Source organism: Gadus morhua, chromosome 11 (genome assembly GCF_902167405.1).
Source record: "Gadus morhua chromosome 11, gadMor3.0, whole genome shotgun sequence".
In the NCBI taxonomy this organism is placed as follows: Eukaryota; Metazoa; Chordata; class Actinopteri; order Gadiformes; family Gadidae; genus Gadus; species Gadus morhua.
In genome coordinates, this window is record NC_044058.1 from 9228975 (window position 1) to 9252853 (window position 23879).

Sequence of the window (23879 nt, forward strand, 5' to 3'; positions counted from 1 at the left end):
ACGTACAAAACACATTAAGTTTATATATTTTTTATGTTAAGATATAGCCAATATTGTTGGGGCTTCTATAATCAGTGTGTAATCATCAATTAAACACTATATAATAAGAAGCATAATGTGTTACTCTTATCCAATATGGAAACTCTCCTATATTTATTGATATGTTAGGTTTTCATGTTTGATCTGATTTCCTGTCAAATATTTAAATAATTATAATAATAATAATTGTTATTATTATTACTATTATGATTATTATTATTATTGATGTTGTTGGTTTTTGGTTTTGTTAATTAATTACATTTCCTATAACCTACATCTGTAATTAGTGCAATCTACATTGAGTGACAAGAATGTATAGTATGTAAGTCATAATCTTAAGGATTTAAAGCTTACTGAAATATGGTTGAACTCGGACAACAATGCGGAAAATTTGATAATTTATTTCTTGAGAATACATGTCCGATGATGCCTATCAAATGAAACAGCCTTAGGCCTATTAAACAAACTATGCAAATGTTTCCCTGATTGGTCAATCTCGGCTACAAGTAGCCTAATTTCATTACTTCTGGACCTCTTAACATTTTAACTCGGTTACTTAAAAAATTATTAGTCGTAGGACTACTTACAAGTGTTTTTCCTGCCTGTGAACAACAAAATGTGCCCGACCGTCAGGAGACTCCCACCATGTCCCGTCCTGTTTACATCTGTCAGTGCTCTAGTCCCGCCCCGGCTCTGCTCCCAGCCCGTGCCCAGCTTCGAGCCCCGCCGCCGCTGAGACCGCTGCCTGTCAACGTAGCCATATTGTTAGACGGGGGCAGACCAGTTACGATCCTGACTTGGGTTGGGAAGAGTATACATTTTCACCTAGTTTGGAATACAACGGAGTTCAAACTTACTTGGAAGTTTCCCGAACCGCTGAGTGATCGTCGGGTATGTGCTTACCCCTCACCCAAACTGTCTGTTTTGTTGTGTTGGAGCAGTTTTGGTCATGTTAGCGTTGTACTTTTTCCATTCAGGCTAGCACAAGCTAACAGGCGGAGTGAGGGACATTGGACTGGACGAATGAAGCCAGCAGTTAGCTGCAGTAGCACTCCTAAAAGCCTTCATAAAACAATATAGAGATTGGGAGATTACTATAGTTCTCAACGGTAGCATCTAGACCATCTTAGTATCAATTCAGAATGGACATGAATGCCTTTTTTGATTCTGTTTTGCACTTCTCTAACTTTCAAACCTGCTACTCTATGGCAGAAGTGAAACACTGCCCAGGATATACTGCTAATGAACAGTGTTGACTCGTAGAGCTCAGCAGGAGAACAACATGCTTCTGCTGAACGGAAAGCGTGCTACTCTATGGGCCTACAACACGTTTAAATTTCTAATCCATACATAAATAAATACAGATATAGTCCTCCGTATTCCACAGCTTTATTCATCTATGAGTGACGGTCGTCAACGTTGTTCGATGGGTTGCTTACTTTTAAACCTTCTGTACGTGTTTACATAGAGCCACCACCACTTATTGTCATTGAATGTGTAGTCAATGACAAGTCGGTCAGAGTATGTCAGGTCACCTGAGCCTCATTCCTATTGGCTGTGACTATAACTTATCATAATTTAGCATTCTGACATGCATCTTGCCGACCAGGTTTTATGCTTTCGACTGGTTTTCCTTCAGATTGTTTGCCTTCTAAAATAAGTTTTACTAAGAATAAGTTTAACCATTCTATATAATATGTATCATGTACTTATCTACTTAATCATTGTTCAAATGAATGCTTATTCATAAAAATGTAATACTCTGTTAATCCCCCATAAGCGCTCATTGGACCAGGGATCCTTGCATGGAAAATACTTTCTACTAAAACTCACATAAGGCGAAGCATGATTCCCCCTATTCACATAAATGCTGACCGTTTCTTGAGTGGGTCCAACTCAGGCCTGAGGTAAGATAGTGGAATGTCCCAGATAAAGGCTGATAGAAAATAAATTCCTATCCTTGTGTAGTCCTGTTCTTCCTGTGAGACAGATCTATTCACTTATTTCCAGGTAATAGGAAACTGCTGTAATTTAGTTTAGACCTTGCCTCACTTTTTTTTTTCTCTAAACTTGTCAGCCTTGCCTTGTCATTAAACTGGCGTTTTCAGAATATATGTAGGCAAGATGAGAGAGGTAAGCTTATCTGGTGAACCCACACCAGCAGGAATCAATGTACTGCTCCTGTTTATGAATGGTTGGTTTTACTGGTAGACCACTGCAGGTATTCCATAAGCAGAGGTGACTATGATGGAAAGGATTTTAATCTATTCAAATAGTCTTCTGTCTCACTTGCACACATTACCACACACGGAACACATGATGTAGACCCGACAGACCTAACCGTATTCTCAAAGGTCCAGTGTGTAGAATGAACCCCCCCTTCCCCATGACTTTGGTGGCCAATACTGGCCTGTATTGTGTAAGGTGCCGGTTGGTATATTCATATTGCGAAAAAATCCACATTTATTATATTTCTGTTAAGTCCTTTCCAATAGATGCATGCCACTAACATTGACGTACTACACCTTTAAAGAAGACTTAAGAGAATTTGACATTATTCAGTACAGGTGTATTGAGAGTGGCATCCTATATAATCAGCTGGTTTTTTTCTACAACTTCATTCACAATGGGGGAAGTTGAGCTAATTATATAACACATTAGAATACTATATATCTTGAAACCAATCGTGGCTACTGCAGGGCTGCATGTTGTATACAATTTATAAGCAAATTTGAGTCATAAACCTGCACTTGCTCTGTCCCTTTTTCATTGCTGCTGTATTTTATTTTTTATTAGACTCACTGTACAGTACCATCATAATAGTTGTCATTGTTGAAGCACGGTGGAACCAGTTTTCCCCGAGCCAGGCTAGGAGAGCTGCTCCCTGCCTCTTGGGCAGGGCAACAATCCAACAGATCCTAAGGGCACCTCCCTGTAATCTAACATGCAAGCCCTCTAATCCAATAGGGAGCTGTGTATATAAGTGGCTGCAGATTACATGTGTACGTATAGATAACTTCCTGTCTGGACAGGATGTGTTCACCTCTGCTGGTTACGACCTGAGCTTAGACTTGGTTAATAAGCCTTTCGGTCCCTTCTATATTTGTGGCATGCAAGCAACAACATGATCTTAAAGAGGCTAACAAGACTAATTCCATGTGGTGGAGGGATGTCTGAGTGTTCTACTGTTCTCCTCTGTCTAGTTAATATTCAATTAGCTAAATCTGGCCTATATTGCTGGGTAAGAGATCACTTATTTCATCTCAGTACAGGCTGCAGCCAGACATATATAGAGAATTAAACTTATCTATGTTGATCTGATGGCAGAAATAATAAGGGTTTCTTTCATATGCATTTTTATCTTTGTTTATTAACGCTAATGGGTTGAGTTAACCTACAGATACAGGAACTAGGCCCTACATACATAAATAGAGGAAGGGCTATTTTTTGTTGGTCAGGATGTTTGCTATTCTGGAGGGTTCATCAAAATGAGGGCAGACACTTTCTTGTCTGCAATGCTGCATTGCATTCAAATTGTTATCACATTTTAATTAGAAATTTAAAATGTTTTGTCTATTCTATCCATCTACTATACAGAAGAGTGTACTAATTAAAAACTACAGTAAGAAATACACTGTGAGCTGAGAATGTACCCTGGGCTTAGTGTTCACATGCTTCATAGTAGTACAGGTCTGCATTGTTGCTATTGTTACAGCTTAGAGCAATGGACTTTATTTACTATATATGCACACTAGTGTGTTCACAATGTTAGGCTAATAACAAAGAACATACGTGTGGTTTTATAGCATACATTTGTGTCTGCCTTCCTTGTCTTATCTAAGAATTAGCCATGGATCAAGTAAGCAGTGTGCCATGGAAATTAACATCTTCCTTGGAGAAATCACAATGGTGGTGGTGGAACTAGTATTTTTATTGTACCCTGTAGGACATGTTTGAGACACTAGAGTCAGTTGTAACGCCTTGCCCAAGCACTCTTAAGAAAGCAGAAGTGAGTCCTAGACAAATAACGCCCAAGTCAACAATTCACCTTCCGACTGGCTCCCCAGCACTATACAAGAGACTGTATATTGGCAATGAGTTGATGCTTGATGACCTTGCATCATTTATAGAATTAGAACATAATGCAGCAATTATATGATAAACCATAGCTCCCTATGCCAATGTCATCGTATTTTAAACTATGATAAGCATAAAAAGAGAATAATCATTGCTCCCAACCTAAAGAGGTCATCTTTAGGTTGGGAGTGGGGGGTGGGGGGCGGCATGGTTGCCAAATTGAAAGCTTGAGGCTATATCGTGACGTCGCGTGGACGAGATACGTATACTCAGCCCCTCCCTGCTTTCAACCGTATTTAAAGTTCACCACGGTCTGAAATATCAGCTAGGATCAAGATCTTGTAGGCAAGGCTGTAAATTAAGCTCCCCGCTGAGTAATTTCATTTATAGTTTCCGGACAACTTGTCTGTCAGTTATTAAAAGCAACTGAAACTTAAGTAGGTAGAAAATAATATGACGTGATGATGATAACAGTCAACCTTAAAAAGGACCAGGACCTCTCCTTATACAAAGCATAGACACAGACTCATGAAAAATCATTTAGCCTGGCTCGGACTCCCAGCCCGTCTGATGCTTGATGCAGAGAGCAACGTTCCATGTAAATTAAACTATATAGATGATATCGATGATGAGACTCAATTATTTGATTATTTAATACTGGATTTAAGAAATTAACGATATATCGATATATTGCCCGATATTCAAAATATATGTTGTATATACCCTTAGGGTGGAACAGGATACCACCGGCTGATAAAATAAGCTGATGGATTCTATTCTATTCTATATTGCCTACAAACTGTTCCTATTTAATTTTTTTCTAATTTTGTAAGCTTTGGTGTTTGCATCCGTGAAGAATATCTTGTCTCTAAATTAAACAGCAGTTGAGTATGCCTTTCAAAGCAAAGAAAGGAATGTTTGAAAGTTGTTTCGACACATGCTGCTGGTCAGCATTTAATGTGGGAATTTACTGATGTCAGCAGGGTGGGACCAAAGTACCATTTCTTTTTTCATTTTGTTAGCTGCTGTGATGGTTTAAAGCCATAATTAGCCTCCCCTTGAGTTGGGTACTTTTTTCAAAGGGAAATGACACTCCTAAAATAACGAATCATCAGATCTGCAGTCCAGTATCCTCACAAATAGGGCTGAACGATTAATGAAATTCAAATCAAAATCGCGATGTAATAGAACACGGTATGCAAATCGCAAAGGCTGTTATAAAAAAAATAAAAAGTGCTTTGTTACCCATTACTGACTGGAATTCAGTACGATTCTTTTATTTTTATTATTATTTTACACTTCAATAGTTAAATAAAGAGTGTATAATAATATAAATTGTCTCAACACATCGGCCTGGCCTAAATGAGAGAGCAGTTTTTATGTTGAATGCTTCCAATGTTTTGTTGGTCATACTAAAGAATGATTTATTTACTTTTTTAGTGAAAATACACAACATAAGGAACCTAATAAATTAAAAAAATCTCACATTAAATCGCAATCGCAATATTGGTCAAAACAATCACAATTAGATTATTTCCCAAAATCGTTCAGCCCTACTCAAAAATGAGACTTTAGATTCATTTCTGAAGTCTGATGGCAGAAGTGTCGAATTAAGGTGAAATCCAGGGACTTTTCTCTTTCTTTCTCTTCCTATTCCTGAGCATCCGGCTGTACTATGGCCTTCAAGGGAAACTGACTAGCCTGCAATAACTTGGACCTCAATGCATAGACCATCAGCCTTCAGTTTGTTTCAGCACCAAAATACATTCACTCTCCAACTTCCCATTGAAATAGACAACCTGCCTTCTTATTTTCTATTGAGGAGCTTTGGCCTCCGACATGACAGAGTGTTAAGTATCATTCACTGAGGCCTCAGCCTGTTATTACTGTGATAGTTGCAGTGATTAGTACCTCATGCCTCTACCCTAACAGTTAGTGTGGTTTTCCCCCTCCTACATGCTTGATTGTATATTGGTGATGTGTTTATGCGGTATGTGTTTAGAGACCTGTAGATGGAGTAGTTTCAACTGCTTTATGGCTGGACATATGGAGAGAGGTCCATTGCTGTAATGGGGATGCTCATTTTGATCTACTGTAGTTTAAGCAGTCAAACTAATTTTACAGTAGTCTGACAATACACACATCATAGAGAAAGCCAACCTTGCTTTGACACTTGAGGTTCATAATGGTCTATGTCGTTTTTCGTAGTTTTCTGTAGATTTCTTCTACATTTAGACACCCCCACTTGTTGGATAAGGGTTAGCACATGGTAATGTTGGATGGTCTTGCTTATAGTGCAGAAAAATATTTAGTTTTGACCAGTGGTGACTTTTCAAAAGTCAAAAATAAATCAATGTTGCTTGTGTATTGACTTTCTTTTGTAAATTGCGATGATATCAAACTGTCATGTTCTCCCAATACTAGACTCGATCCAACACATGACACATGATCGATGGTGCAGCTTAAAGGATTTGTCCGGTCCGCTATGACCCCAGGTTAATCGTTAATATTGTCTACGTCCAATTGTAAAGAAGCAGTGAATTTTGACTTTAACTTTTAAGACATTTACAACTACATTTACCCGGGGCCTTAAAGAAACGGCCGAATAACTTATTCAATACCTAGCTCGATGGAGCTTGGTGTTTATGAGAGACTTTCTGACGATGGCAATATTGCTCAGAGACAGTGTTTCCCCTTGATTTTTTTGTTGCAGTGGTGCTGTGAGTTGGTAACCTAGCAATGCTAGGGTTTTCCAGGGACAAGCCCCCCCGAAAGAATTTTGTGAAAAATAACCCTTTAAATGGTTGCTTCTGGTGAGACTTTTTAAAATGTACAGATTGAGCTTCCAAATATGACATAACAACCAATGGAGTCACGGTATCTGTTGAGACTAAATCATTGTGCCTTGAACTTGGGAGAAACGTTATTTTATTTTTTCAGTGGCGCTGACAATCCAGCAGCGGCGCTGAATGCATATAGGGGAAAAAACTGCAGAGATAAGGCTGATACGTTTGAAAAACAAAATAAACACTGAATTATCTCTGGCATAATAATGGCAAAAGTGAATGTCATGGATCATTCTCATTAGTGTGAACCGTTACCAGGGAATAGGTTGACCTTTTTGATAGCCTATTTCATTGGAGTCATGGTTTCAAGTACCCAGTCCTAAATAGCATACATCATTATTCAGGAGGCAGGTCACTATTTGGCGATTCATGCTGTCACATCCGACCACCCGTTAATCGTCACTATCAGTAGTAGAGCCTGTGTAAGCTCTTTATCATTGTCTATGTTGACATGCAGCGTGCTGGTCTGTGTTCTCCAATTAGGCTATATAAACAATCCAATGTATGGAATTAAATGGTGACGTCGCGTGGAGGAGATGCGTATGTGCTCAGCCCCTCCCTGCTTTCAACCGCATTTAAAGTTCACCACTGTCTGAAATATCATATCCCGAGCAAATTCGGGCTATGAAGGAAAATCATTAAAGTTAAGACAGGCAGAAGAGGTAGGGGTGGGAATCTCTTGGCACCTCACGATTCGATTCGATTCCGATTATGAGGTCAACGATTCGATTCTGAAGCGATTAGCGATGCATCTCGATGCAACAATTTTTTTTATGCACATTTCCATGCATGATTTTCAAAAATATATATATACGTACATCTGGGTTTGCTACTCTGAGTTTGCTAATCACTTCCTACTTTTGTGATGATCATTAAAGACATCAACAGATGAATTAACTTATCTAATATTTTATAAGAGAGAAAGCTTTTGTCACAAATATGACTTTTTATGAACAATGCAATAATCAATGCAGCTTGCATTATAACTAGGGGTGTAACGGTACATGTATTTGTATTGAACCGTTTCGGTACGGGTTGCTCGGTCCGGTACGGAGGCGTACCGAACGAGTTTCCATACGGACATATTAAGTAGAGGACCGCATGTGTGGAACATGCTGCAGCCGCACATGCACAGTTGCGCACACCATAGCTGTGTTTGAAATCGTTCCCTATTCACTCACTCATTATTCCCCATATAGTGTTCATGATATATTGCACTATTTAGGGAACGAACAAACGAGAATTCGGACACAACGATGAACTTTTCTAAACGTAATTTGCGTCAGTAAATTCGCCGGGTATTTGTGTGACGCAGACAGATGCGCCCACATCATGTAAACAAACCGGGCACTCACGAGGAAAGCTGGAGGTTGTATTGAAGTTGAATGTTACATTTCCTTGTTCAAGTTTACTTTATTATTTTGAATGTTAAATATTCTATGTTAAATCCCAAATAAATTGTTGAAATTTCTAAACAAAAGCCGGAGACTCTTCTTCTCCTCCACATGAGTAAAATTTAATCTGAGCAACAACTTCAAACTGTTTATTATTGCAATTGTTCAATTTCGCCCATGGAGAAAATATATTTTTTAAAGAAACAGTCTGAGCCAATGTTATTTATTTTTATTTCTACATTTCATAATTCTAGCTTTGTATTGTCTAATGTTCCCATTGTTAAAAGCACAAAAGTGTGTTATGAACAAAGCACATTTATATCTTGCATTTTGTTTTCTTACTGTACCGAAAAGGAACCGTACCGTGACCTCAAAACCGAAGTACGTACCGAACCGAGATTTTTGTCTACCGTTACACCCCTAATTATAACACAATATGGAAGCATGCAAAAAATAGGTTTTAGTTGTATTTTCTTTCTAATCGTTCTTTTCTATGTCATTAAAGGAAAAGCTGCTCTTGAATTAGAAGGAGTTCTTGTGTCTGGCTGTGAGTTTGCGCGCATGCTATGCGTAGGCTGAATCGCAATCGTGTCAAGACAAATCAGATTTGTCTTGACACACACTTGATACACACTGAAGATAAATTCAATAATTTTAAAATGACAAAAATTATCCCTCTCTAGCGAACAGAATGTTGCAGCAGGCCAAAAAAATTATCTATTTATCTGCATCGAGACAAAATCGTTCTATCGAGAATCGCGATGCATCGAAGAATCGATTATTTTTCCCACCCCTAAGAAGCATTGCTCCTTCACATGCAGATAAGAAAACCTGTTTGTCTGGATTCAAAATGAAACGGGTCTGAATTTCAGTACGGGTTTGCGTATATTTTGCGTAATTAAATACATTTCTGCAAATGTTCACGTATCAGGGGGGTAATTCCTGCACATTCCCGAGTGATGTGTAATAATGTTGAGCCAACGTCGGCTGGTCAGAACACTTACACCGGTATGGAATGCAGAAAGGGCTGTTTCAAACTCAACTGTTGCCCGGGAACCCACCTGGCGCTCTCTCTTTCACTCTCTACCAGGCTACCAGCCACCCTCTGCTGTTGCAGCATCTTTCAATAGCATATGCAGCAGGGTTTCCCACAGCTGTCTATATGCAAGGCACAGGGCTTCTGCTGAATGACTGACCTCTCCAAACCACACAAATTCACTTCTCGCCATACGTCTCCATTGTGTGCGTTTTATCATGTCAGCCTCTGCATTCAATTTCCATAGAAAATATAGGCTATGATTGGCCTCGTATACTTCATCGGCTAATATGATAAAACAAAGTCTAATTAATATAATATCGGACACTTTTTGATTTGAAAGTGTGTTTGGGAGATGAAGTGCTGCCTGCTGTCTGATATACATTTCCCATCCGATCATGACAGAACTAGGGTTGCAACAACGAATCGATGAAATCGATAAAAATCGATAACTAAAAGCGTTGGCAATGAATTTGGTCATTGATTCGTTGAGTTCTGGGACGTTCGAACAATATCCTGGTGTTTTTACACTTTTTTTTTTTGCACTGGGAATTTTACATAATGTTCCGTTTTTGAATAAAGATGCGTCAATTACAAATGTTTCTTTTTTTATCCGATTCATCTATTAATCGAAAAAATAATTATTCTATATAATAATCAATTATTAAATTATCGATTATTAAAATAATCGTTAGTTGCAGCCCTAGACAGAACCCATCGATAATAGAATGTAGAAGTTTGACTGATTCCAAATTTTAAATACATGTGAATTAAGCATTACAGCGTATAGAACAAATGCTGCATCAATTTAACAACAGCTGAAACAACTGAATCATTTCAGCCTAACTGGCACAGAATATCCATGGCTCGAATTGACCAACGTTGAAATCAGGTGCTCCATTTTCCAAAATTGTAGTATCCAGGGACACATGAAGGTATTATTCAGGAGGATAATTCATACACATTAGAGAATTTAGTCATAAAATAACAGTACATCCAGAAGGGATGGGTCAGAATAATGGAATATTTGATTATTTGTTCCCAAGGGTAAAAAACATTTTTTTACTTTTGGACCAATGTAATTTAATGTGTTAGTATCCTTGGGGTGGAGCAGAGGTCATGCCAACAACATCCTAAGAGAGGAAGAGTGATCCTACTTTGGATAGTAAAATGGCAAAAATGTGGCACTGGAACAGTAAACGAACGGATGACGGACAGATATTTTCCCCCATCCAAGGCCTACTGTGTCTTGCTCCTTCGCCTCTGTGTGCCCCTCACTAATATATTATCTTTATAGTTAGGGTTATCAGAACGTAGCTTGTTCGGCTGGAAGAACTACGGGCTGACAACCTTTCTAAAACACCCCAAGTTTATGTTTCTGCATAATTTCTTAATTGGCTTAAATTTGATGAGGATTAATACCAGAATAACACATTCTTTCACTGATAAAGTTAAGTGATTTCTTGCCAAAGATCCATGGCTGCCTTTGTGAATCTGGGAACACATAAAATATTCGATCATTCGTTCATACAGCCCCCCGGGTTATTCGACCATGAACATTTTTAGTTATTCACATCCCTTATATCAAGGATATCTTTTTGCAGTTTTTTGATATTGTGTACTTTTCATGCTTCTGAGACCGAAGCATGTCTGGTATGCCAAATGTTTAAAAAGTAAATAGTATATGTTTTATTAACCGAAGAGCTAACAGTCAAAGTCTAAATCCACACGTTTGCTTTCAGATGCGTATGAAGTAGGGTAGTGGCCGACACAACAAACAGGACTTGTAGTAGTGGTGTATCCCCATTTTTGACTGGCCAAAGTACCTGTTGGAGGAGATAATTGCTCTAGGCAGAGGATGTAGAGGATGGGCTGCCTGGTCTAACTGGCTAGTCACAACGAGACACTGTGGTTGTCCCGGGCAGATGGGGTTGCCAAGCCTTCTTTTCACGTCACATGTTTCACCACTGGAAAATGTCGGCGCTAAATGAAACGTTGAGGTTACCTGGAAGTTACCTGTGGAGCACACACCGGTAGTCTGCCAATGAGGCCACTTGTCCTGGGGCAGATCTGATGTGTTCTTGTAAAAGGTAGGTCACAGAGATGTATTAAGAAACTGGTTGGGTAACCTGGCTTAACTTTTCAGGAGTGCTCTCGGCTGTAATATATCCACTACTTCGATGTGTGTTTATTAAAGCATGGGTCATACATCTACACTGACTGACTCAGAGGCTGATATGATATCTGTTTAAGAGTATGAACCTCTATATAACCTACCTTTTATGGTTACATTTGGTTGAACACCTGTGGCTAGATATATCAAAGCCATATGTGTGACTTCAAGTACACTTCGTTATTAGATATTGCTGTTGCTAATCAGAAGAGAAAATTGCCCATGATTTCATGATGAACCTTCTGAGTTGCTGGGGGAGAAAAACTGTTCTTTTTTTTCCAAATTTATTCCATTGTTTTGTGCCTAGTTTTATTCGCTTCAGGGCTGTTTTCTGATACCAGTGCCCTATTTTATTTGCTGTGTGCACAACAACACAAAGCTTATAATTCAATAGGATTGTTTATTGTTTTTTCATTGGCATACCACATCATGCATGATACATATTTCAAAATTATGTAAAATGTCAAAATGATCTTACTTGAGATGCGATCAAGATAATCCAAATTATTGTATTTATATATCTTTTATGACCATAGCCCCTTTTACACATGCAGCCCAATGCCGATCTGTATAAGAGGTTAGAACATTTCCGGTAAAGTTCAAATGTCCGAGAAGTACGATAATATTAACGGCACAAGCAAACACAACGTACAAAGTGCTGCTGTATGGCTTTGCAGTTGGCGGCTATACATCCATGTTAAACACGTGCAGGAGGGTAAAATTATATATATTTTTTAAGCTGCAATGACATGTTACATATAAAATCCGGGAAATGACTAGGTTACTATAGTGGCATTGGCAAAGGCAGCGTTCTGCTAAAAAGGCAGAAATGGATAGCTTTTACCAGAGAACTGAACCGGCAAATATTAATTGCAGCATTTATATGTGAAAGGGGCTCATGTGTGACAATTTAATGAACATTAATTGTTTTGCCTTTTTAATTCGTAGTCATAGACTTTTTCACAATGCTTCCATGTCAAATTCCATTAGATGATCCAGATGGCACATGATTCATTCATATAATCTAGGACTAATCAATTGATTTAACCGCACACATGGCATACATCACACTTTAATTATTGTGCCAAGTCAGACTCAAGTCAGTCATTGAAATGACTCAATCAAACTTTAAACTCTATCAGCCCTTTCCTTTGCCATTGTGGTATTAGTTTTGTTAATACCTTCACTACGAAGAGTGTACATCACTTCCCCCGATCTCTGATCCAAATGAGGTCATGACCAAATATGGATGTTTGGATAAACGACATAATAACAGGCATCCAGTGACTAAGGGCGCCCAATGCATACAGTTTTCATTTGAGAAACGATGGTTTGTTTAATGACACCCAGTTGCTTATTGTGCTGTTATTTTCTGTTGGCTTCAATACAAATTAACGGTAAAAAAAATATTATCAAACATATTTAAATGTGACGGAAATAAAGATATTTGGCCCAGTGGCCAACGGCCCACGTCGTGGAAGGAGGTGGTCAACCCCTGTGTTGGAGGATCTTACCAGCAAATAGAGTTCCTGTATGATGGGTTGCGTCTCTGGGGGCCTGCATGTGGTGAATTTAAAAGCAGTTTGTGTGGGTCCTTGAGTTCTCTATGTGTGTTGTCATGCATGTGAGCATCTCTCTGCTCTGACATCCACCCACCCCCCAGCCCCTGGCAACCTGACAGCCGGGATGTAGTTCTCCGACTCCTTCCTTTGGCCAACAGTTGCTCCGGGCTCTCCACCTAGCATGCAGCAGTCCTCACCGTCTCCATGATAAGGAACTGTGACCCCCCGCTGGTGTGCAGTCAGACACTCCAGGCAGCCCCTCCAAAAAAGACCCCCCCATGCTGTCATCTGGGTCACAGAATAGGAACCAGCAGAGGATAACTAATAGGCTCTGTCTGAACAATAGCGATCATTGTAATGGTCTTATTGTATGTCAGTACTTAAGGAGACTAAGATAAGCTTTAATGTATTATAGCCAACGACTGTCTAGCACTTTGGAGACTGTACACAAATCTTTCAGCCTAATCTTTATAATAATTAAATTCTGAAGTTCACAGACCCTCATTCAGCTGTACTAAAACGACACCCAATTACCTTACAGCAGCTCACTGACCAGGGTAAACCCCTTTTGAAACCAGTGGGGGAGCCATGAGACGAGATAAAGGCTGACCCTCTAAGGGGCAGTTCAACAGCTGTTGAGCTGGCAGAAACAGTTCAACATTATTGCTGTCCTGAGACAAATTGATCTAATATCCTTGTCATTCACAACAACAGATTAGGCTAGTAGAGGCACCATGCAGTTTGTTTCTGTCACAAAGGTTATATGCATCTGCTGTCAGTGTATAGTGCTGAATCAGCCATGGTCTACATACACGTGTGATTAAGTGGCCCGTATGCTTTAAGCCGACTGGAAAGAAAATAGCCACGACTGGACAGATAATGTGCACCTAGTTCTAAATACTTAATGTATCTCGATCTCTGGAAAGTAAGAGCAGGTTAAGAATACCTGTGGTTAGGGAGTCTCTTTTGTGTCATATTTCCCAACGGCCTAAGAAGCCAAGAGTGTGGACTATTACTAACTAATGAGAGTACCATATGGTTGTATGGCCCCTAGCGAATTTAAATGTATTGTAGTAACACCAGGGTTATATAGGCTTTATAGCACTTCCTTTTTCCTATGTTCTACCAATTCCCTCTGTTTGTTTCTCTGAATCCCTAACCCTCACTGTCAAAAAGCATAAGTCTGTCTGTTTGCATTCAGCCAGAACTAGAAAACTACCATAGCTAGCATACTGCTAGAACTAGCATTACCCAGAACTAGCATACACCAGTTCATTACATCTAGAACTAGCATTATCCAGAACTAGCAAATAGCAAATTGAATACATCGAGATCTAGCATTATCCAGAACTAGCACACATCCAGAATGAATACATCTAGAACTAGCATTATTCAGAATTAGCATAAACCCTGAACAAGCGTCCAGCTGAATCTACCCGACAGCTATAATGCATCGTAATAATCACATGCATGCTTTGCTCTCTCATCACGTAGCTGACAAAGCTCGATGACCTACAGGGCTCCAGTGTTTTGATTTGGTCATTGGTAAAGCAGACCCCTGCATGCACCCCTGTCACACGGCTCTGTCAACCAGAGGTGTGTGAATAGGAACAAAACCCATTTAGGGCTCACTTTATATGGCTCATGGATATTTTATATGGATGTTGAATATGACCTACACAGATGAAACGTCTTTAAAAACGAAGGAGTAATTAGTCATGCGAGGGCTCAAGACTGCAACCATTTATCATGTGGATGTGAGGTAATGTTTCCATGTGTCCCATCAGTCAGTGCGTTTACATGACACGAAATCGAATTATTGGGTTAGTCCAACTATGATTGGATTATTAAGATGTCGGACTAGAATCGAATTGAGTTTCTCATAGTCTAATGAAGTCCCCTAGATTATTCGATGTTAGTCGCATTAAGCGTGCATGTATACTGTCAATCTGATTTAAATTGGATTTTGCGTTCTGCGCCTGCTCGAGATTTTTTCGGGGGGTCGTGGGGGGGCCATATTTATTTCTCCTCTCCGATATCCCATCCAGCGTGATGGGCCAATATCGGACTGATACCGATGCTGTGGATCGGATCGGGACATCCCTAATAAGAGTGTCCCCGGCCCCGGGAGTGCGCATGCATCCAGTGCAGGTGGAAGCACACAGACACTACGCTTCGATTTCACCCAAGGCTGAATTAAAAGTACATGTTTTTCATCAACGAGGTTGTAAAAGTATTAACCTCGAGCACATCTGTCAAATTAAGCATTTATTTATTTCGACGTGTGTACGATCATTATTCATTCAATGCGCCGCGGCCCGAACTGATGGGGATATTCTCTGATATTCAGAATCTTAAAGACTGCGTCGGGTTCTCAGACTCTCTGGTCCTTCTACAACAAGTAATGACTCGTAGTGGGGGTTATCTCGACAATGGTGGAGAAGGAATTTGGGGAGAGGAACTTTGGCTTTGACTCTCTGAAGTCCAGATTGAACCGCGATATGGAGAAGGGTATTGTTGTCGTATGCTGGCTCCGCAACATAGGTGATCCACAAAAGCCGGTCAGAACAATGGGATGTCGGAGCGTAGGGTATATTTTTTTTTCAAAAAGAGGGACGTCGGACTAGTGGGCTGTAGACCAATTGGGAATTTATCGGGTTATTGTGAAGTCGAAACAATTGAGTGTCGGAAAAATGACAAGGAGCCGAACTGACAACTGTCTACTGAAAACTACGAACGCCGCCCAACTTTTTTGTTGCTGGTGACGTAAAGAGGTCAGCAGCCCTATTAACACTACTTGAAATGGGTACATTGCCACCTATTGTACCGGGGCATGACGTGCTTCGGCCAATGAATCGATTTTTTTCTCACCGCCATGTGAACTCGGACAATTGCAGTTGTGCAATTGAGGAGCATGGTCCAAGTCCGACTGTTTCAGAAGAGCTTCAATGTGAAACGGGTTGCTCACCAGACGATCCACGGAGCGCCTCGTCCTGTAGAAGGACAGTTTACATCAGACGATTGGATTTAGATTGTGTTCTTGGTTTTTAATGTTCTTGGTTTTTAGTGTTTTTAACACCTACCAAGGTTTTCTTCAGTGCAAGTTATAGTGTAGCTGTATGGCGGCGCCGGTGTGAGTGCTCTATTTGGAAACACAACCCACTTAAGTTTCAATGAAGACACACTGCTTTGATCATAAAACCATAAAAGTGTATAGTGTGCATTGTGCAAAGTTTTAATGAAATTGCACTGCAGCACTAGCACATTTCAAGAGCATGCTATTCTTGTCTGTTGAAGGATCAGCAGAAAACAAAAGAAAGTATATTTTGAGTATGCAACCCAATTACCAGCCTGTTAATATTAGGAGGTATTTCATATAGGAGGAGGAGCGCGAAGAGTTGGTTCTAAGGAAAGAGATGTCGAGGCGCTGGCGGTAATAATGGAAAAAGATCTGCTTTCAATAAAAACATATAACACAACTTATTTAAAGTGAGTGAATCTGTTCAAATTAATACATTCAGATGAATACTTGACAAAGGACATTCTCCTGTCTAAAGAAAAGATACAACCACACTTTATAGGGTGCCACCAAATGATGATGTAGATGGCACCAATGGCACCAGTAGAAGTGCTAGTCTTGAGCCCGGCATGGAGATGATTGATCAGCCTTCGCCCACCCAACCTCTGCAACCTTTGGCATGTTCACCGGAAGGTTGGCCTTCCATTTCCATTCATGTGTAGTTAATTAATCAGTGTTGGGTCTCTTCATTCAAACATTTGGCTGCATGTTGTTGTTCAGCCTACATTAACTTTCTTCTACATTTTAATCAGGGCCGAATATCGGTTTTCCCTCCCTCAGCTCGTTCATCTTGTTTCTGAATATTAACTGACTGGTCAGTTATTTTCTTTCGTATGTTGGAAGAACACAATTTCCGGCACATGACCGTGTAGATATTTTAAGTTGTCTAAATGTTTTATCTCTTAATTGATTATATTTAATCGTTCATTTCAAGTTAATCTTAATTCAAAGAGCAACATTACGAACAAGGACATCACTGACTCCCCCTGGCCTTATCCAGAGGTATGGAACAGAAAGAAAACCAGAGGATTAATGAATCCATCTCTACATACTTCCAGCTATGGCTGGTGATTTTTTCGGTTTAATGATTCACTTGCAATGTTACGTAACTACGTTGGCTGTGAAAGAGCAAGTGAACCCGCTGTTACAGCTGGGATTGCGTCTTACGACCTAAGTTAACTTTGATACTTTTTTGGTAACATTGTTTTGTATTTATAATGAACATTGTATAGTGAATACACCATATATCCTGGCGTTATACTGAGAAGCCTCACTTGAACACGGACATCAAAATAAATGGCGGCTCCGAATGAGCGTGATACAAATCCACAAACATTGTAGCGTTGGACTATATTATATGTACATATTTTTTGTCCGGGAAACCTTACTCCCACGGATGTGATCATCAAATCAACGGCTGTCCATAACGAGCTCCACACATCCAACCATCACACACACCGTTGTGTCATACTTTGAGTGTGTGTTTGAGAAGCTAAACCCTCTCTCGGACGCCACATACAGCTGCTGCAAAAGCCAAACAGTTAAAAAACACACAGACACTACGTGCACATAGTGCTTTTGGGAGATAAAAAACAAAACATCAAATGTTGTTGTTTTTCGCTAAATTAGGATCTTATTTGATAAAATGGCATAGATTACTATGTTGACAATCACTAGACATATTACCACATAGATGGGGAACACAACCAATGTATTCGGGCACCTGTGACCGACACATGCAGGTGTGTGTAGCACCACCTGATGCAGATGCCACTCCTTATTACAAGACCTGACCTATTCCATCACACACAATACGACTAACTCTATTATACTGTAGAAAAAAGGGGTTGAGAAAGATGCTGCAAATGATGGAGCATTTATTCAGGTCTTTTTAGTTTGTTTAGAGAAAATTAGCAAATATTTTGCTGGTTTGAAAAAGTCGAGAGTGCATTAACAGGGGAGATGGCCGAACACTGCTTTCAGCAGGCAAAAGCAGCTCCAAAAAAATGTAAGTCCAGTCGATACCAGCGAAAGAGAGGGGCAGTACTAAACTGCTGAAAGGTTGCTGTTGGTAATAAATTTGTGGAGCATTGAAATGCCCCCTGTGAAGCTAAAGCAAGGTTTTCAGGGTGGTGCAGACTAATGGGTTTTTCAGCTGAGAAAGCTAATGTCTCTCTCTCTCTCTCTCTCTCTCTCTCTCTCTCTCTCTCTCTCTCTCTCTCTCTCTCTCTCTCTCTCTCTCTCTCTCTCTCTCTCTCTCTCTCTCTCTCTCTCTCTCTCTCTCTCTCTCTCTCTCTCTCTCTCTCTCTCTCTCTCTCTCTCTCTCTCTCTCCCTCTCCCCATTCATCCAAGCTTTCTCCATTCATCCTCCCATCCGCTTACTTTTCTCCTTTAATTTCCTATTCTCCCGCTCAATAATTTCCCCCTTCCGCCCATCCCCTCTTTCGCTCTCCCTCCACCCCTCCTCTCTCCTCCCTCCGTCCCTCCCCCAGGCGAGGTTACCATGGTGGACCGGCTTGCCAACAGTGAGGCCAACTCCAAGCGGATCGGCGTGGTGGAGGGCTGCTTCGGCGCGGCGGGCCAGCCGCTGGTCATCCCGGGCCGCGTGCTGATCGGCGAGGGCGTGCTCACCAAGCTGTGCCGCAAGAGGCCCAAGGCGCGGCAGTTTTTCCTGTTCAATGACATCCTCGTGTATGGCAACATCGTGATCCAGAAGAAGAAGTACAACAAGCAGCACATCATCCCGCTGGAGAGCGTCACCATCGACACGGTGCCGGACGAGGGCGACCTGCGCAACGGCTGGCTCATCAAGACGCCCACCAAGTCGTTCGCCGTGTACGCCGCCACCGCCACGGAGAAGTCTGAGTGGATGAACCACATCGCCAAGTGCGTGGCCGACCTGCTCAGCAAGAGCGGCAAGTCGCCGACGGGCGAGCACGCGGCTGTCTGGGTGCCTGACTCGGAGGCCACGGTGTGCATGCGCTGCCTCAAGGTCAAGTTCACGCCCGTCAGCCGCCGCCACCACTGCAGGAAGTGCGGCTTCGTGGTGTGCGGGCCGTGCTCGGATAAGAAGTACCTGCTGCCCAGCCAGTCGTCCAAGCCAGTGCGCGTGTGCGAGTTCTGCTACGTGCACCTGACGTCAGCCGTGGGGGGCTATGCCCAGCGCGCCGACTCCTTCGGCCGGCAGGGCTTCAACCTGTCGGACGACGAGGACGAAGACGACAGCAGCGACTGAGGAAAAGGTCTAGCCCCGGCAAACCCCCTGAACCCTAGCTTCACCCCCCCCCCCCCCCCCTCCCCCCTTAGCTCCCTGCTCTTCAGGGAGGAATAGTTTGTTGATTTATTTCCCTTTGATTTTCTTTTTTCCCAACCCTGGCCCAGAATCCCGCTCACTAGCTTGAGGTGAAACTTGAACATGCAGCTTGTGACTGCGTTTGGTCACCGTGCTTTGGTGGCCTTGATTTTTAATGAGGATGTCTTCCCGCCCTAGGAGTTTGGAAGTATTGACTTAAGACACACATGCACACACACGTCTCTTTCAGCCCCTAGCCGACGTGTTCAGACGTCATTACACAAGACAGTGGTGCTACTACATCCCCATGCTACCCCTTTCTGTCTCTTCGTCTCTTCATTTTCCATGATGGATTATAGGCATGATAAGGGCCCTAACATGCTCCACTATCAAACCGCATGGTGCTCTTTTTTTTTTTGCAAATGTTTCACAAGGCTTTATTTGTGAGTTCTAAACTTTAATCTCCCGCTCGGGATCGACCTAGCACTGCAGGCCCTGGCTTGCAGAACGTGTGTTTTGAGAGTTGTATCTGAAACCTGCAGTAGGACCAATCTATGACTCAGTGGAGCTCTTTACAACCACATTTTGTAGTGTGGAGTAATAATGACAATAATGGAAATATGAGGTCTTCAATAGATAATAACAATTCAGGTAGGTCAGGTTCGGTTTGTTTCACTGTTTTTGGTCACGGTTTTTGGTTAAAACATAAAAAACAAAAAATAGGTTTAAACTCGGAGTAGGCTCACTAAGGCATCAAATACTCTACTCCCTTTCTGTGTCTGTATGTCTTCGACTGCAGAATGTGTCTGCAAATGTTTTAAACATGCCCAAGCCTAGTCATTTACAACAGATTTTGATGAGAACCGTTTCTCCCCAAAGTTTTGGTCTTTCAAATTGGGTTAAAGAATATGCCATGCATTACATTTTATACTACATTATACTTTCTGGGGAAAAGCAACCCAGCCAATTTATTCCCAGTTTAGTTTGCGAGGGGCAGGATTGTGGCTGGAGCCAGATGGTGGGAATGGTCAGAGATGGTTCAGAGCGAGAATAAGATGATGAAAACCTTTCCTGCTACTGCTCACTTGTCCCATGTTGGTGAGTGTTTTTGATTAGTAGTTCCATTGAAATCACCAAACCTTAATTCTCCCGGTCCGTTCAAGTCTCGGCTTGAACTTGAGCTTGTGTTATTTTTGCAACCCAAGTACCGCAGTGGAAATAAACAGTCACCGTAGCATTGGCTGAAGTAGCTCTGAGTTGTGCTCATTATCACTTTAACATTGGGATGGTTGTGTCCAAAAAAACATTGGAAAATCTCAGGAAGTGGAAAATTCCAGATTCTCAGCGCTAAACAGAAGCTCGTTCCTACGGGAGAGTTCCGGGCCCCAGAGACGCTGCTGCTGTCACTCATCCCCAGTCATGAGCGCTTCTCTGGCCTGAACTATTATCAGCATGATGGGTTCTTTGATGACACCCATTCTGGTGGCTGAGGTGTGTGACACCCAAGGAACACATGGACCCTGGCCAGTATCCTGTTAGGTGACTTCAGTGGTTTAGACGTTGAGCAGAGTGGGGTTGCTTGGACAATTTGTCGTCCGTCCGTCCCGCCTTCCACAAGAAAGAAAACCGTCGTGAGGTTTCTACCACCCCCCCCCCCCCCCCATTCCACAAGGCAGTAAACCGTTGAAAGGGCTTCCATTGTGGCCTGCCTCACTCTCTCAGTTTGTCAGGCAGCGATGCGTCATAAAGAGAGCGTTGTTGCTCAATGATTGTTGCTGCCATCCCGTCGCTGACGGCTCTAGTGAGAGGATGGAATAATCAGGAAACCCACACATCGTCTTCCCTTTCACGCCACGTCACACAAAAAGACCACCTGGGCCTTACTAACCCCCTCGCTGAGCCACAGGAAGTTAATCTAACCTACAGGAAGTCAGTTACCCTCAGGGCCATCCCTCATTGTGTCCGTTCATACATCGGAGTGCATTGTAAAGTCAATGACCACGGATTACCCTGGTCATGTGATCAGAATGCAGAAATGGCAGATAGGGAGGAGCTGCTTGGCCACCGTGATAAAGTGTGTGCGGATGTGTGCGCACATAAATGATGCAAGCTGTCAGTCCTGCCACTATTTTCTATTCCTGTTTTTCTACGCTTAACCCTTTATTGAACTTGTTGAGTTTAATCTTTGAATAGGGGACAATAATAACCACAAAGACATTATTAGAATGTACTTTGTGCCCTCAAATAAAACCGCGACGGACAGTGATTCTAAACTCTGAGGTTGTTGAGCTTCAATTCACTGGTGAGAAGCAGTCTATTTTGTGTGTTTGAGATGCAGCTCCTACACCACAGGCCCAACCCTACACCACACCAAAGCTCAACAGTTGGCACCTATTTGTGTGTGCGTCATGTTGGGTGGCTTTGTGGCCACAATCTAATGCGAGAGTGGTCCTCTTTGAAAGACACGTCTTCTCCCCGCATTAAGATATATTTTTGTATTTGCCCGACACCCATTTGGATACGATGGGCATGACAGACCACATGCTTTGTATAAAATCAAACGTCACCGTTCTTGCTTTCTGGGTGAGTGTCTTTATAAAGATATAAAAATAACGTTTCTTTAACAGTCAAAACCTAATTCTTTGCAACCAATTGCTACGGTGGTTTCTGAAACGGTCCACTGTAGGACTGTTCAGGCCCATATGGTTGTGTTCACTGCCCCAACTAGCTAAGCTATGCTTTCTACGCCGCCTGCTAACAATCACGTTCCCACATGTGGAACAAAAAAAAGGGATCCTAGTCTATTTTTGTACGTGTTTTGAAGATGATTTGATGTATGCCGTGTGAAACCCCTGGAGATGCTGCTCCGCACCACAGGAGGGGGCGAAGTCTTTGGAATTAACATGGAAATCCACATTTGTAACACGACTCAGAGGCTGTTTCATGGGACGGGTTGGATCAGAGAATCTCCTCCCTGCCGTCCAACGCATCAGCACTGAATTGCACTTAACCCGTCGATCTCCGGCTAAGAGCTTTAAGTGGCCGCTCAAACCGGCACATCAGCGGAGAGCTGGTTCTGTTGCCCCTCTCCCCCCTTTTGATGTTAAACAATGATTTCCTTTTCTTTTTTTGTACAGATTTGCGTTTGTCCTTGTATTGTATTAGTTGTGTGACGACGCTGTCTCTAGCGCCTGCCCCCCCCCCCCACCCCCAAGACAGGAATTCCTCTGGGTTTAGATGCGATGGAGAGAGAGATTGTGTTTGCATGTGTGGTGTTTTTATTTCACAAACTCAAGTGAGGTCAAATTTAATTGTATCGCCTTTGAGCACAGTCAGACAGGGGTTCACTGCCCCACACTGACCCACACTGCCCCAAACCACAGACCAGTCTAAAGGGCAAAGAAAAAGCACAGTCGACTGTGGACTTTCATCCATTAATTGGAGGATGAGGGTCACATTGGCCGGGCTGATGCTGACCATTAAAACAGACTGCCCAGACCAGTGGATGAGGCTCCCAGTTATAGGCCACTAGGTCAGCGTTAACCCAGGGAGAGGGTGCTTGTCCTGGGCTGTCCTCACCACGTCCACCCAAATATGCTTCAGTCGTTAAAGGAGCCCTATTTGACCACCAGGAGATTACAAAATGGGTCCATTAGTGACATCAGAAGTGGGTGTGTCTACCCGGATATGTAATATAATTGGTCTAAAATAGAGGCTCTTTGAATGGGATAGTGTTTGTGTCTGTTATCTGTGTGGCTGTTCAAGGACCAATCAAACAAGAGGGAGCTGGGGCTAGAGTCGATAGACAGACGAGTTCTGCTCGTGACCAACTTGGAGTTGTAGAGCACAGATCATGTTTAAGGGACTATAATGATATTCAGGTAAACTGATGAATGAATTCTCCTGGATTTCTATGTGTGCTCTAATGTGCTTCTTGGTGTTGTATTTTTATCTCCATTTCATTTTTTCCATCGGTTGGTTTGATTGGAAGGTGTTTATTTTTGCATTGAAATTCTTTATTTTAAATGAAAAGGGCTTCAATTTGAATGTAATCCAGTATGTCATTGTTAGATACAAATTTTGACAGAATTTTAAATAAAAGAAAATCTAAATATTTTTGTGTGTGTATTCAAAATAATAATGTGTGTGTATATATATATATATATATATATATATATATATATATATATATATATATATATATATACACATATACATATATATATATATATATATATACACATATACATATACATATATATGTTCTCTACGATCACTCCAACTTTTCTGCTGTGTAATCAAGCTTCAACTTTACCTGACAAAACAATGTAGGCTTGTAATAATGAAACCCATCTGATAATAGAATAGGACCCTTATGAAA

The 23879-nt window shown here is 41.5% G+C and overlaps 1 protein-coding gene across 1 annotated transcript; it reads left to right on the plus strand.

The window, feature by feature from the left end:
- The first annotated feature begins 756 nt into the window (after positions 1–756).
- On the plus strand, positions 757–23612 carry plekhf2 (pleckstrin homology domain containing, family F (with FYVE domain) member 2). The gene is made up of 2 exons (XM_030370034.1): positions 757–930; positions 18699–23612. The coding sequence occupies exon 2, from the start codon at positions 18710–18712 to the stop codon at positions 19439–19441; it is 732 nt and encodes a 243-aa protein (XP_030225894.1). The 5' UTR covers positions 757–930; positions 18699–18709; the 3' UTR covers positions 19442–23612.
- Positions 23613–23879: the final 267 nt, after the last annotated feature.